The sequence below is a fragment of the Bombina bombina genome, chromosome 6, assembly GCF_027579735.1.
Source record: "Bombina bombina isolate aBomBom1 chromosome 6, aBomBom1.pri, whole genome shotgun sequence".
NCBI lineage: Eukaryota > Metazoa > Chordata > Amphibia > Anura > Bombinatoridae > Bombina > Bombina bombina.
This window is the reverse complement of record NC_069504.1, coordinates 641,792,352-641,808,010: the sequence shown is the minus strand read 5'-3', so window position 1 is coordinate 641,808,010 and position 15,659 is coordinate 641,792,352. Positions and strand designations below refer to the sequence as shown.

At 37.7% G+C, this 15,659-nt stretch overlaps 1 protein-coding gene across 1 annotated transcript in view; it reads right to left on the bottom strand.

Moving 5' to 3' along the window:
* LOC128662178 (ammonium transporter Rh type C-like) overlaps positions 1-15,659 on the bottom strand; it is a 178,648-nt gene that overhangs the window by 31,739 nt on the left and 131,250 nt on the right. The window contains exons 5-8 of the mRNA XM_053716005.1: positions 11,424-11,590; positions 11,142-11,279; positions 10,864-11,000; positions 3,311-3,435 (exon numbers count right to left, since the gene is read on the bottom strand). Coding sequence (XP_053571980.1) covers positions 3,311-3,435; positions 10,864-11,000; positions 11,142-11,279; positions 11,424-11,590 — 567 coding nt within the window. The remainder of the gene's footprint in view (positions 1-3,310; positions 3,436-10,863; positions 11,001-11,141; positions 11,280-11,423; positions 11,591-15,659) is intronic.

Below are 15,659 nucleotides of genomic sequence, written 5' to 3'. Positions count from 1 at the left end.
AATCAGATAGTGTTTATATGAATGTAACTAATTTTGAATGTATTTATGTTGTGTTTACTGCAATTTTTTTTAACGCACTAAACTTTACGCAATGGTTTCAGGCATGCTATCCCAACTAAAGTAAAATTAGATTGCGCTTTTGCGATAAAATTTACTTTCAACTTGTAATACGTGTGCTATTTCTGAAGTGCAGAAAAACCCAATATCGCTCGCGTGTAACATTGTAACCTAGCCCTTTATTGTTTTACATGGCATCTTTATAACAGTAATCCAAGTATATGAGACTGATAAATATTATACTATTCTTTTTTCATTAAGCAAATAGGTTTTCTGATTGTGTATTCACTCATAACATTGTTCTGACATAGCATACATTTGCTATCCAATAATATGCCATTATTAAGGTTTTATTATTGCTGGTTACATGTTTTTATGATTTATATTATTGGTTCACTATTACTAAATTGCATTTTTATTAATAATTTATTAGAGGCTCTATCTTATCTGTATTGTACTTTGGGAGCAGATGCAAAAGACTTTGGGAATTAATTATATTCAGTGTTGTTTTGTGATTATACAGAGTGCTAATATATGCGTTTATAATAATAAAAACTTAAGCATTTTTCCTTTTATAGGGACTAAATACCTCTCAAGTTTACCATAAGAATGTCAGTCAACTGAAGCAACAGCCAATCTCCTTCATTTTTGAGGGACATTCAATAACATATTTGAAAGAACAATATCCCATGTTTAAAACAAGAGGCTATGGGGCCGATTTATCAATGTCTGTCCAACACGATACGCTGTAGCATATCATGTCCGACAGACATCGCTGAAAGCTGATTTAACATTGCACAAGCAGTTCTGGTGAACTGCTTGTGCAATGCCGCCCCCTGCCGCTAGCAGGGGGTGTCAATCAACCAGATTGTATAGGATCGGGCAAATTGATGTCCACAGCCTCAGAGGCAGCAGACCAGTTAAGGAGCAGAGGTCTTAAGACCGCTGCTTCATAACTGTTGTTTCCGGCGAGCCTGAAGGCTGGCAGGAAACAGGGGCATCAGGGGCCCTTGATAAATCGGCCCCTATGGCTTTGATTTATCAAATGTTGAGACATCACTGCAGGCAGACAGCATACACTGCCCGCATTTATCACCAGACCGCTGCTTCTAAACTTTTGTTTCAGGCGAGCCTGAAACTATGGGCCCCCCCGAAACAGCATCCACTGCTTGAGAGATGGAGTCCTTTGTGTCTTTCCTAGGAGGCATAGAGCTGAGATATTGTCTCCTGCATCATTAGCAACGAGGAAGTGCCCCTTCCTTTTAGCACTTCCTCTTTGCATGTCATGTCATCACATGCATAATTATCAACCCACAATTTTTGTAATTAAATTACAGGAAAGAGGGCACAATACATAATTACAGCATAATAGAAAAATGTTTTACTATGTGGCGGGAGTAACTGTTATCTGGGGGCCTGTTACAGAACACTCTTTGGGCAGGGGGCACATGGGCTTAAAGTGAATGTAAGTTTTGATGCAAAAGTGCCCGTCTTTTAAAAATTCGATTAAAAATAGGGGCACTTTAATTCATCAAAATTTATATTTCACTCGTGTTGTGAAAAAATACCTACCTTTTAAACTTGACTGCCGCTCCAGCTTCCCTCGGTCGTCGCAAGCCATTTCTGACGTCAGAAATGATGGATGGGTCATCCTACAATCATGTCTTCCCCCCCAGGGAAATCAGTGTCTGATTCAACGCTGTGATTGGAGGAACCCGAATTCCTCATTTTAGACCCAGGAAGAGGCGCTGCGACGGGCGGAGGAATCTGGAGCCGGCTGTCAAGATTAAAAGTTAAGTATTTTTTCACAACATGAGTGAAATGTAAATTTTGATGAATTAAAGTGCCCCTGTTTTTAATCGAATTTTTAAAAACCAGGCACTTTTGTATCAAAATTTACATTCACTTTAAGGATACCCAGAGACTGCATGGAAATGTGGAATTTTATATGCCGGACACCCTATGTACTTTCATAACTTTATCTTATGTCCACGTCACCCTGTATCCATATATACAGGATGGGTACAGGGTGTGAGTGCCCATTGTGGGAGCAATTGTAACTCTATAAACCAAGTTGGCATAAAGGACTTAATATTTAATAAGAGCTGTTTTTAATGTTTTTTAATAAGAGGTGTTTTATTTACGCTTCAGATCTGATTGTGTCTCAGGAGCCTGTTTGGTTAACCTGATTAGTGTTAAGTGTGTTCCTGTGGGATTATGTTAACAAGACTGCCCAAAATCAGATTGTCTGAGTAAACTTATTATTGATTTGGTCACCAGCCTTTCCTTCTCTGGAGCAGTTCTCTGCGACTCTTGAGTGGTACTTTTACCTCCTCAAAGGGGTTAAACAGAGTTGCATGTTGCTAGTGCTAAAATTAAATGCACTTTCAGAGTACTAATTACTAAGGGAACAGCTGTAGGGTGGAGATTTGAATGAATTCAATTCATGGTAAAAAAATGAATAAGATTAGCGGAAATAACAGTACAGGTAGCCCTCAGTTTACGCCGTGGTTAGGTTCTAGAAGGAATCGTAAATCGAAACCGTTGTAAATTGAAACCCAGTTTATAATGTAAGTCAATGGGAAGTGAGGGAGATAGTTTCCAGACCCCTCTCACAATTGTCATAAGTAACACCTAATACATTATTTTTAAAGCTTTGAAATGAAGACTTTAATTTCTAAACAGCATTATAAACCTAATAAAATAATCACACAACACAGAATATATAATTAAACTAAGTTAAATGAACAAAAACATTTTCTAAACAGCATTATAAACCTAATAAAATAATCATACAACACAGACTTCACTTGCATTTTTCTGCAAACAGTTCTTTCTATGCATTCCAATCTGGACTGATTTATAGACAGGAAGATCTTGTTCCTTTGAAATCTGCTCGATAGCTCAGGTCTGGTTAAACTGATTAATTTCAGCTTGCTTGGCTTTGCTGCAACACAAGCGGACAGCTCCACCTACTGGCTATTTTAATAAATGCACTGCTTCTCAATGCTTTTCAATAGCAGTCACATGACTGGAAAAAAAGGTTGTTATTCTGAAACGGTGTAAATTGAACCGTTGTAAAACGAGGGCCACCTGTATATATTTTTGGTAATCTGTAAAAGCAGAGATCCGCTACAAAATAATTTAAATACAATTCATTGTACCTCACAAAATAATGTGCTGATCTCTATGAACATATTCTGTAATTTTCATTTCGATTTGTAATACTTAAACTATTAAATATCCGCCTCACCTACGATAGTTCCTCCCACAAATCCAAAGGCAAGTGAGACACAAATGCCAGCTGCTTGATATCCTCCTTGAATGCTGGGAGTTCTATTTGCAAATTCGCCTTCGAAACCAAACATGGCTATAAGGCTACAAAAGGAAATAACAAAATGTAGGTTGTGAGACACAATTTCTTACCAACAAAACACACAAGTTCAATTATAGCTAGAGACACGTGCACGCTCTTGAGCTCAACAAGGGTTACTCTTTAATAAAAGATACCAAGGAATCTAAGCAAAATGGATAACGGAAGTAAATTGGAAAGTTGTTTAAATTTGCATTTAAGTCCTATACATTTCTGGGGACTGGGATTCAACAGGATCTTAAAGGAGATAGTAATGGCACATGATAACTAATAAGGGGCCGATTTATCATAGTGCGAGCGGCAGAGGCGTAACTAGAATTCACAGGGCCCAGGGGAAAGAATCTAAGAAGGGTGCTTGTGCAATCTAAGAAATGCTTGTGCAATGCCGCCCCCTGCAGGGGTGTCAATCAACCCGATCGTATCTGATCGGGCTGATTGCTGTCCGCCGCCTCAGAGGATTGCTGCTTCTTAACTTATGTTTTCGGCAAGCATGACAGCTGGCACGGAAACTGCTGCATTCGCAGCATGTTAAATTGGCCCCTTAGTCTCAGCAACAAATTTACTTTTTAAGGCAACTTAAAGTGATAGTAAATCCTAGCATTTCAAAAATGCTAGGATTTACCATCGCTCAAAATAAAGGCTACTTTCATTCATCAGTTTTAAAAAAAAAAAAATACAGAAGAAAAAGGTGCCCTTATTTCCCCAGAGCTTCACTGTTAAGATTAGCAGCTCTGGCGGCCCACGTCACTGCTCATTTTTTCAATTCGGTGACATTTCCCCCTTTTAGCCAATAGCTGTATTTTAGATAAAACTAGGATTTACCATCACTTTAAGAAATTTGGCTTGTCTCAAGGATTACTAGTTCAGTTTTATTCAGCTATTATTGAATCCGTTTTATCATTTCCATTTCTGTTTGGTTTGCTTCTTCTACTTTACAATCAAAAGAGAATTCTGAGATCTGCATAGAAAACTGTTGGTTGTCAGTTTCTTTCTCTCATGGACGTATATTTTTATAAAGAATAAATAAGAGATTGGGAAAAATCTTATCAGATACTTCACATCCTGGTCACTTTCTATTTAACCGTTTTTCTTCTCATCATAGGCCGAAGCTGAGATATTTAAAAACTTTGACAAATCATAATTTGAATTGTTTTTTTTCCCACAGGCTATAATTGTTTGTTTCAGTGATATTGACACATTTTACAACTTTGACACCGAAAAATTCCTTGTATATTTTTTATAAATTGGTGAATAAATTATTCCGATTGTGATTCTATAATAGACCTATAAATAAGTAATAACATGACTAAAACATCTGCCTATTTTATTATCATCCCCCCCCCTCAAAAACACTTTAAAGATGGCACCCTATTACAATGGTACTGTATAATTATCTTGGACCGTTATATCACTGCAAAAATGTGGAATAGACAATATTGCTAAAACTAGTAAATAACTGTTGCAGCAATATTGCTGTAATTGTGTTTGTAAATGCAATAATAGTGATGGTTAGGGTTAAGATAAGTATTTAGGGTTTGAGTTTCAGGACAGACATGAGGATAAGTGTAATGGCCAGTATGATAAATGCAGCAAATTGTTTCTCTGGCATTCACAGCATTGTCAGACTATGAAACTTTCATTTTATCACTTGCATGAAAATAATGCACACAGCATTTTGAAACAGCATAATACCTGTAAAAATAAATGATTGGAATATTCTTGTTCAAGCACAACATTTTTCAGTGTTGCTATTACTGTTGTGGTACTGTAACGTAAACCCCATTTATAATCATCTAACTGGAAAAACATCTAAACTACTTCAACACCCCCTTCCCATTAAGAATTAGACAATCAGAATCTAATAGTTTTCAATATTATTTACATTATATTGTTTTGGGTCTTGTTTATAATTGCCCCACCATTTTACAGTGGATTATTATCAACTGTAAATCTAGGCATCAACAAAGCACAAAATAAAAATTTCAAGGTCTCTTCTTCCCTGGGTCCCACACCTACAGCTACACAATACATGCCTTCAACCAAACACACTGAGGTACAGACAAGGGTGACAGGCCCTTTCTAATTTCCTTATAGACATACAAAACACAGAAATGCACTCCGTCAGCAGCATAGCTTTCAGTGATTTCGGCAGTTAATACAGACAAGCCTGGGTGCAAAGCCCATAGGGAAAAATTACAAAACAAAATTATCAACACAACATATAGAAATGAGTTACAAAATCTGTAACAAAAAAAAGAGTGCTTTACCCCTGCAATTATTTAGAAAAAAAATTCACTGAATAATACAGGAATGATTTTTAATCATTCATACTTTATGATTGAATAGTTAAACCAATAAAGATAAACGTTTAAAAACACTTAAACTCTCTAGATATCAATATATAGCATAGATGTGTGAATAATACCTCTGAGAATCATGTAGCTATATGTGAAACATACTTGGTTTGTATGATATGAAGCAGTCAGATACAAACATTATCTTTTGTAGCCGGCTATTAATGAATTCAGAAATAATGCTGTAACAATTCAGTGTAATAGATTCTGACTGCTTAAAATCTCTAGATATTAATATTAAGTATAGGTGTGTGAATAACACCTTTGAGAATCATGTATCAAGATATGAAACATTGTACTTGGTTTGTATAATATCAAGCAGTCAGATACAAATATATTTTTTGCAGCCGGCTATTAATTAATTAAAAAATAATGCTGTATAAAGAGGACCTATTAATATGTGGAATATCAGGTTATGAAATTAAAGCTATCTAGTTAATACTCTATCTGCAATTATAAAGTCCTTGTTTGCACAGTTAACTTTAGCATAGCTGTTCAATGTAATAGATTCTATCTGCTTGAACTCTCTCGATATCAATATATAGCATAGGTATTTGAATAATACCTCTGAGAGTTATGTATCTAAATATGAAACATTGTACTTGGTTTGTATAATATCAAGCAGTTAGATACCAACAATATATTTTTTGCAGCCGGCTATTAATTAATTAAAAAATAATGCTGTAACAAGAGGACCTGTTAATATGTTGGATGTCACATTGCGAGATTAAAGCTAATAAGCTAATACTCTATCTGTAATTATAAAATCCTTGCTTACACAGTTAACTTTAGCACAGCTATTGAGTGTAATAGATTCTGTCTGCTTAAGCCCTTTCTATAGCGGGGGCTAGATTAACGTTTGACTTGTTTCACTAACATAGTGCAATATCTGACCTCAGAATATAACACACATTTACAAGATATTGGCAATCAACAGTTATCATAGAGAGTAAGCAGTTAAAAAATGAGTATGAACTCTCTGAATCCAGACCCCTGACACATGTTTCGCTCACGCTTCTTCAGAGGGGTTACATGCCAGCTGTTTGGTAAATCTATTTACTGGTTCATAAGTTCCACCTTGTGCGTGGGATTGGATGATCATGAGGAATTATCTTAATTCTGATTGGTAGGATTGCATGTCAATCATGTTTAGGCATCCAATGGGGATACATTTTTCTGCATATGGTCCTATTACCTAACAATATCTCAGTGGTGTAATACAAAATACACACAACAAGTGAAAGTATGTACAATAAGAAAATGTAGAACTTCTTCAGCAGTAACATAAAGAACTTCCTGATAAAGTAACATATATCATCGTAACCCACATGCATAAGTTCGCAAAGTAACATATATCATCGCAACCAACATGCATAAGTTTGCAACATGTAACAGAGTATAGCATAAGGCTTCAAATGAAAAATGTATCCCCATTGGATGTATTAGATAGATAGCTTTAATCTCATAATCTGACATCCCACATATTAACAGGTCCTCTTGTTACAGCATTATTTCTGAATTCATTAATAGCCGGCTACAAAAGATAATGTTTGTATGACTGCTTGATATTATACAAACCAAGTATAATGTTTCACATATAGATACATGATTCTCAGAGGTATTATTCACACATCTATGCTATATATTGATATCTAGAGAGTTTAAGTATTTTTAAACGTTTATGACTGAATTAGTTAAACCAATAAAGATTAAATCGTTCCTGTATTATTCAGTGATAATGTTTCCTAAATAATTGCAGGGGTAAAGCACTCTTTTTTGTTACAGACTTTGTAACTCATTTATCTATGAGTCTCCTTAGTGCTATATTGCCCCCCCCCCCCCCAACAGGTGCTTGTTGATTACAAAAAATATTTGGCACCTATAGGTACTTACCATTAGTACTACTTTACCTACTATCTTGTTACTACAACATATAGAAAGTCTGGCACTCTCTTGCAAGCACACACCTAGATAAAAAGCAAAATGGAAGCTTTAGTTGCAGCATTTGGCCAAATGGTGATAGGCCCAGGGCCATGTAAAGGTTTCTTCCTCTCTGGATCCCTAACCTACAGCCACACAATACATGCCTTCAACCAAACACACTGAGATACAAACAAGGATGGCACAGGCCCTTTATAATTTCCCTAGACGCATACAAAACACGGAAATTGACTCTACTCTCAAACCAGACTAGGTACACATCCCTACTCAAAAGACCTTAGTGATCACCAGCACTCACAGACAGCTCACAGCTTTCAGGGACTCAGGTAGTTAACCCCAGACAAGCCTGGGTACAAAGCCCATGAGAAAATAACAAAATACAATTATTACACAACACATAGAAAGTTTGGCATTATCTTGTAAGAAGGAAAATAAAACTAATTTTGAAATCCGTCCTACTCATGTGAAATTCAAACTAAGTGCTTTTACATTGTTTTATTTATTGTGCATTTATTGATTATGCTATTCTATAATGCTTAATTGTCCTTTAAGATAACTTTTCACTGCAACTAAGGGGCCTAGTCTAAACCCTGCTAACAGCCCCAGACCAATATCCTTCCTCCACCAAACGTTATAGTAAACACTATGCATTCTGGTAGGTTGCATTCTCCTGGCAATTGCCCCTCCCAGATAGTGAAGCGTGATTCATCACTCCAGAGAACAATTTTTCCACTGCTCCAGATTCCAGTGACTTTGGGCATTACACCACTCCAGACAATACTGTATAGCGCATGTCTATGGGACAACTGTTTAGCCATGGTAAACCATTTCATGAAGCACCCGACGCACAGTTCTTGTGCTGATGTTGATTCCAGAGGCAGTTTGGAAACATATGTACTCAGCAGCCACGCTCTGTGAGATTGCATGGTCTACCACTGTGGCTGCAATGTTGGTGCTCCTAAATACTTCCACTTCATAATATTGGTGCTTACAGTTTACTGAGGGAGATCTAGTAGGGCAGAAATCTCACAAACTGACTGGCAAAGGTGGTATCCTATGAAAGTGCCATGTTTATAGTTACTATGCTATTCAATACTACTCATTGTACTGCCAATGTTTGTCTATATAGATTTCATGACTATATGTGCAGTATGTACCCGTTAGCTATGGGCGTGGCTAGAACACCTGAACTTATATACTTATATATATATATATGTTTTATATTTAAACAATCATTTTTTAAATAGAAATGTTGTTACTTGCACTTGGAAGATCCCCAACAACCCTTAAGAAAAGTGGGTCATTTTTTTTAAATACACATTTTCATTTGGGAAGTTTAAAACTAATGGTATCTAGAATTAGCTGTATACCTTTGTAAATGAGAGGTGATAAGCTATGCATTGTTGTCCATCAAATCCCAGGAACAGGGATCAAGTTGTGCACATTCTCACTCAAGTATATTCTAAAATTTTGGAATGCACTAAAATGTGTATGCACAAATTATTCAGCCAGGCCAACCCATGTAAAACAGTTAATTAGGGCTCTTTTCCTTAAAGGGACATAAAAGTGCAAAAAGAAAATGCTTTTATCTGTTAGATAATTGTATTAACGTATAGAGGACCCTAATAAACTTCCTGTTGCATTAAGATCATTTGGTTAAAATATTTAACCATCTACTTGTAATTCCAAATTTTGCATTATTCTTTTGCATTATCAATTGCATTCCACTTGCAATCTAGCCCATACTTTTCCCCAAAATACAATCTATTTTTCTCCCATTTATTTTGATTCCTGTATTTTTATTTTAATAATTCAGAGAAAAATGGCCCTAACATTAACACCACAATAAAATGGCAATAGTGGTGGCTGCCAGATAATCATTATTACTTTGAAGATTACTTGAAAGTTATATGGACATGACAACACCTTATATGAATTGTGGAACCTTGCTCTTTTAAATGAGGGATACAATATATATCTATGGTTAGGAGGTGATAAACCCTCTATAAAATTGCCAGAACCCCTTGAATCATATGGGATGAATACCTGGTACCTTGAGAGACCCAGGACCAGTTATTTTAAAGATAAGGATTGCTGCTTTGAAATAAGAGATGTTAAAGGGAAATTAAACCCACAATTTTTCTATCATGTTTCAGATAGAGTATACAATTTTAAACAACCTTCACAATTTACTTTTATTGAATAATTTGCTTCCTTTACGTTTAGTCCTTTGTTCAAAAGTGTATGTAGTTTGGCTGATTGGTGGCTGCACATATATGTCTCTTGTCATTGGCTTACCAGATGTATTCAAATAGTTGCCAGTAGTCCATTGCTGCTGCTTCAACAAATAATACCAAGAGAATTAAGCAAATTTGATAATAGAAGTAAACTAGAAAGTTGTTTAAATTGATATGCTGTATCTGCATTGTGGAAGATGAATTTTGGTTTTCATGTCCCTTTTAAGCTTGTCTATGTATTGTGGGGAGTGACAGACAGTGATACTCACAGTTTGCTATTTTATATGCCAATGGTTCTGTTAGGTGATCACTGGACGGGTCACTCAAGCTGTTGGAGTGTTAGGATGAGATCTCAATCCCAGAGCATCATAACATTTACCTGGTAGACCAATGATTGATATTTCTTTGGCAATAAATTGCTTTCAAAGGAGCATGAGACACCTCATTTGAAAATGGGTAATTCCAAATTTTATGTAAAGGGGTACTGTATGCGTGTTGGTGTGTTTAATAAGGGCTTCATCCCCCATACAATAAATACATTAGATATATTGCTATTTTTATGGAAATCACCAGTTAATGACAGGAGTAAGAGACTCCACATTTTAAAGAGGGGGACTTCCCTCTTTTCAAACTAGGGTTTCATACCCCAATGTGTTTATGGGGAGAATAGGGGCTCTCAAATTCCCCCCTTCCACTCTTTAGACACCACATGGGTCTGTTATCAGTATTACCATTGTGACTAGTTCATATCTGTTCATATTTATGTCTACTCAAATATATTTACTTTCTAATTCCTCCTTTTGTATACGTATGCATTTATATTGATAACATTGTTTAATTTATTACTAAAATTCACTTATAATAATTATTTTTATTTTTTTTTACAATTTATACATCTTACCCTTCACGGGTGTAAACACCTTCAGTTGCAGCAGCAGCTGTTACTGCTCCAACAATGCCTCCGATAATGCCTGGCATTCCATGCAGATTGTTAACCCCACATGTGTCTTGGAGCCCAATTTTGCGTAACAAGAATGGCTGGAAATTGAAGTGTAAATGCTAGATTAGTGACAGTGGCAATGAACAGATAAAGGCAGTGAAAACAAGGTATAAATCTGTATGGATTTATGATACCACTTCACTATACCATGTGAGGCAGTAAGGAGGGGTTTTACTTACTGAAAGGTAGGCATAGCCCAAAGTAGACACAATTCCACATATAAAACCAACTATTAGAGAGCCATATGGAGTCAGGACCATTTCTCCAGCAGTGCCAACGGCTACTCCTCCAGCCAAGGTTGCATTCTGAATGTGAACCTGCAGAATATTTCCAGTATATTATGTGTAGTTTGTAACAAGTTATCCAGGAACAATAGATTAATGACTGGAACTCAAAGAATAAATAAAAAAATAATGGTACATCTGGGATACACTGTAACTCATGCCATGAATTCTACTTACCATTTCCAGTTTTCCAGTCTTATTGACCGCACTGGATATGGCAAAAGTTGAGAGAACAGATGCAGCCAAAGAACAGTATGTATTAATGACAGCTCTCTGTTGAGCGTCACCAGCCTTTGAGATAGCCGAGTTAAAACTGGGCCAGTACATCCACAGAAAGAGAGTTCCTGAAATCAGAATAAAGGCTACATTTAAAAAACAAATCATACCCATCAAAGTAATAGTGTCAGGACTGTTCATTGCTTTGCAGCTACAAAGTAGAAACTAAAAAAAACTGGTAACAGTTAATCTAACAATATAGCTAGTCCTAGTTATTTCATATTTTATTTTTAACCAAAATTAGACTAAAAGGGTTTGAAAGTGTCTAAGTTTGAGAAATTAATTAACGCCATGCAGAGGAAGCATATTTAATTCCTTCACTGGCTAATATATATTAGATATTAGTCCATGGCCCCTATTCATGACGTTGCTTCAGGGCTGTGTTGTTGCAGGCTTGTACATGCAACAGAAAGTTAAGAAGCTCGCTGCTTCTTGACGTTTTCACAATTTCAGAGGCTGTGAACATCAGACAAGCTAGACTTGTTCATCCGAGATGACTGACAAATTCTGCTCTCAATTGGTTGAGAGCAGGCAGGGGGCTGGGTTGCATATTCGAACTTAAAAATTCCAGCAGCCAATGCTGCTCTGGAAGCTCCAAATGCATGTGGATAGGTTCTCTCTCTCTGATAACCTTGTCTGTGCGAAGATTAATAAATTGGGACCCTCATCACATTTTGAATGTAGGAAATATTGATAATGTTTTTAGCATCAGATATAAAAGTAGTTACGGGTAATTTGGGATACATTTTACAGCACATGTTAAATACAACCTGTAGAGACCAGAATCTTGTTGCGTTTTTATAAACGTTTATAGTTTGTCCTGTAATATAACATTAAAAAAAAAAAGAATCACTACATACTGGGGCATATTTATCAAGCTCCGTATGGAGCTTGATGCCCCGTATTTCCGGCAAGCTTGAAGACCGCGCTCCATAACCTGTCCGCCTGCTCTGAGACGGCAGACAGAAATCGACAGAAATCAACCCGATCGAATATGATCAGGTTGATTGACACCCCCTGCTAGCGGCCGATTGGCCGTGAATCTGCAGAGGGCGGCATTGCACTAGCAGTTCACAAGACCTGCTGGTGCAATGATAAATGCTGACAGCGTATGCTGTCGGCATTTATAGATGTGCAGCGGTCATGATCCGCTATATCGGATCATGTCCTCTCGCACCATAATAAATAGGCCCCACTGCCTCTGAATTTTGAGACCAACATGGCTACTCAATTCCACATAAAAACATAGCATATACACCTGCCTGTGTGTGTCAGTATTTATACTAAATCATATATCATATTTAAAGGCAGTCTAGCATATCTTGTGCAATTTTACTTGAGTTATAAATTAAAGTCTTCAGTTTTAATAATATGCTATTGTCATACTAGCATGTTTAAAAAGGACACCTATTAACTGCATCAATCAGTCTTCCCTTTATTGTAAGTATAGTACAACAGACAATGGCCTCTAGTTATGAAGCTCCGTATTTACCTGCATTCGCCGGCCCATTAACATCGCCGCGGTCCTGAATACGTTTGCCAAAGTTATCAAGAATGCTGTCAAGAAGCCGCGCACCAAGTACGGAGCGATGAGCAGCGGACTGTTGTTAACTGACAGTCATCGATCTTGCTGCTCATCGGCTTCTTCGCAGCTTTCTTGCTACCCTGTCACTAAGCACCCACACTATACTATACTGTTTTACCCCCTAAACCGCCACTCATGGACCCCGCCGCAACTAAATAAACTTATTAACCCCTAAACCGCCGCTCCTGGACCCCTCCGCAACTATAATAAATATATTAACCCCTAAACCGCCGCTCCCTGACCCCGCCGCCACTATAATAAATATATGAACCCCTAAACCGCCGCTCCTGGACCCCACCGCAACCTACATTAAACTTTTTAACCCCTAATCTGCCGCCCCCTATACCACCACCACCTACATAAAGTTATTAACCCTTATCCTGCCGATCCCGGACCCCGCCGCAAATAAATTAAATGTTTAACCCCTAAACCGCCGCACCCGGAGCCCTACACCACCTACATTACATTTATTAACCCCTATCCTGCCCCCCTACACCGCCGCCACCTACAGTACATTGATTAACCCCTAATCTACCCCCCCTACACCGCCGCCACTATATTAAATGAATTAACCCCTAAACCTCTTCTTCCGATGTCCTAACATTGAATGAAGGTTCCTTTAAATGACATCATCCAAGATAGGATTCTATCAGCCAATCAGATTTAAGGTAGGAAAAATCTGATTGTCTGATGTAATCAGCCAATCGGATTGAAGTTCAATCCGAATGGCTGATTGGATCAGCCAATAGAATTGACCTTGCATTCTATTGGCTGATCCAATCAGATTTAACTTCAATCCGGTTGGCTGATTACATCAGCCAATCGGATTTTTTCTACCTTAATTCCAATTGGCTGATAGAATCCTATCAGCCAATCGGAATTCGAGGGACGCCATCTTGGATGACGTCATTTAAAGGAACCTTCATTCAGTGTTAGGACATCAGAAGAAGAGGATGGCTCCGCGTCGGCTGGATTCAAGATGGCTCCGCTCCGGTTGATTGAAGATAGAAGATGCCGCTTGGATGAAGACATCTGCCGCTTGGAGGACCTCTTCTGCCCGGATTCGATGAAGACTTCTGGACGGATCGTATGACCACTTGTGCCGGCTGGGTGAAGACGGCTCAAGGTAGGGTGATCTTCAAGGGGGTAGTGTTAGTTTTTTTTAAGGGGGGATCGGGTGGGTTTTAGAGTAGGGGTGTGTGGGTGGTGGGTTTTAATGTTGGGGGGGTTGTATTTCTTTTTTTACAGGTAAAAGAGCTGATTACTTTGGGGCAATGCCCCGCAAAAGGCCCTTTTAAGGGCTGGTAAAAGAGCTAATTACTTTGGGGCAATGCCCCGCAAAAGGCCCTTTTAAGGGCTATTTGTAATTTAGTTTAGGGTAGGGAATTTTATTTTTTTGGGGGGCTTTTTTATTTTATTAGGGGGCTTAGATTAGGTGTAATTAGTTTAAAATTCTTGTAATTTTTTTATTTTCTGTATTTTTTTGTACTTTAGTTATTTTTAGTTAATTTTATTTAATGTTAGGTAATTGTAGTTAATTAATTTAATTTATTTAATGATAGTGTAGTGTTAGGTGTAATTGTAACTTAGGTTAGGATTTATTTTACAGGTATATTTGTAGTTATTTTAGCTAGGTAGCTATTAGTTAATAACTATTTAATAGCTATTGTACCTAGTTAAAATAAATACAAAGTTGCCTGTAAAATAAAAATAAACCCTAAAATAGCTATAATGTAATTATTAATTATATTATAGCTATCTTAGGGTTTATTTTATGGGTAAGTATTTAGATTTAAATAGGATTAATTTATTTAATTATAGGAATATTTATTTAGATTCATTTAATTAATATTTAAGTTTGGGGGGTGTTAGGGTTAGGGTTAGACTTAGGTTTACGGGTTAATTCATTTAATATAGTGGCGGCGGTATAGGGGGGTAGATTAGGGGTTAATCAATGTACTGTAGGTGGCGGCTGTGTAGGGGGGGCAGGATAGGGGTTAATAAATGTAATGTAGGTGGCGGAGGGCTCCGGGTGCGGCGGTTTAGGGGTTAAACAATTAATTTATTTGCGGTGAGGTCCGGGATCGGCAGGATAAGGGTTAATAACTTTGTGTAGGTGGCGGCGGTATAGGGGGCGGCAGATTAGGGGTTAATAGGTATAATGTAGGTGGCGGAGGGGTCCGGGAGCGGCGGTTTAAGGGTTTATATATTTATTATAGTGGCGGTGGTGTCGGGGCGGCGGTTTAGGGGTTAATAAGTATAAAGTAGGCGGCGGCGGTGTAGGGGGGACAGATTAGGGGTGTTTAGACTCGGGGTACATGTTAGGGTGTTAGGTGCAGACACTTCCCATAGGAATCAATGGGATATCGGGCAGCAGCGAACATGAGCTCTCGCTGCTGTCAGACTCCCATTGATTCCTATGGGATCCGCCGCCTCCAGGGCGGCGGATTGAAAACCAGGTATGCTGGCCCGGAATAGTGGCGAGCGTACCTGCTAGTTCTTTGATAACTAGCAAAAGTAGTCAGATTGTGCCGAACTTGCGTTCAGAACAT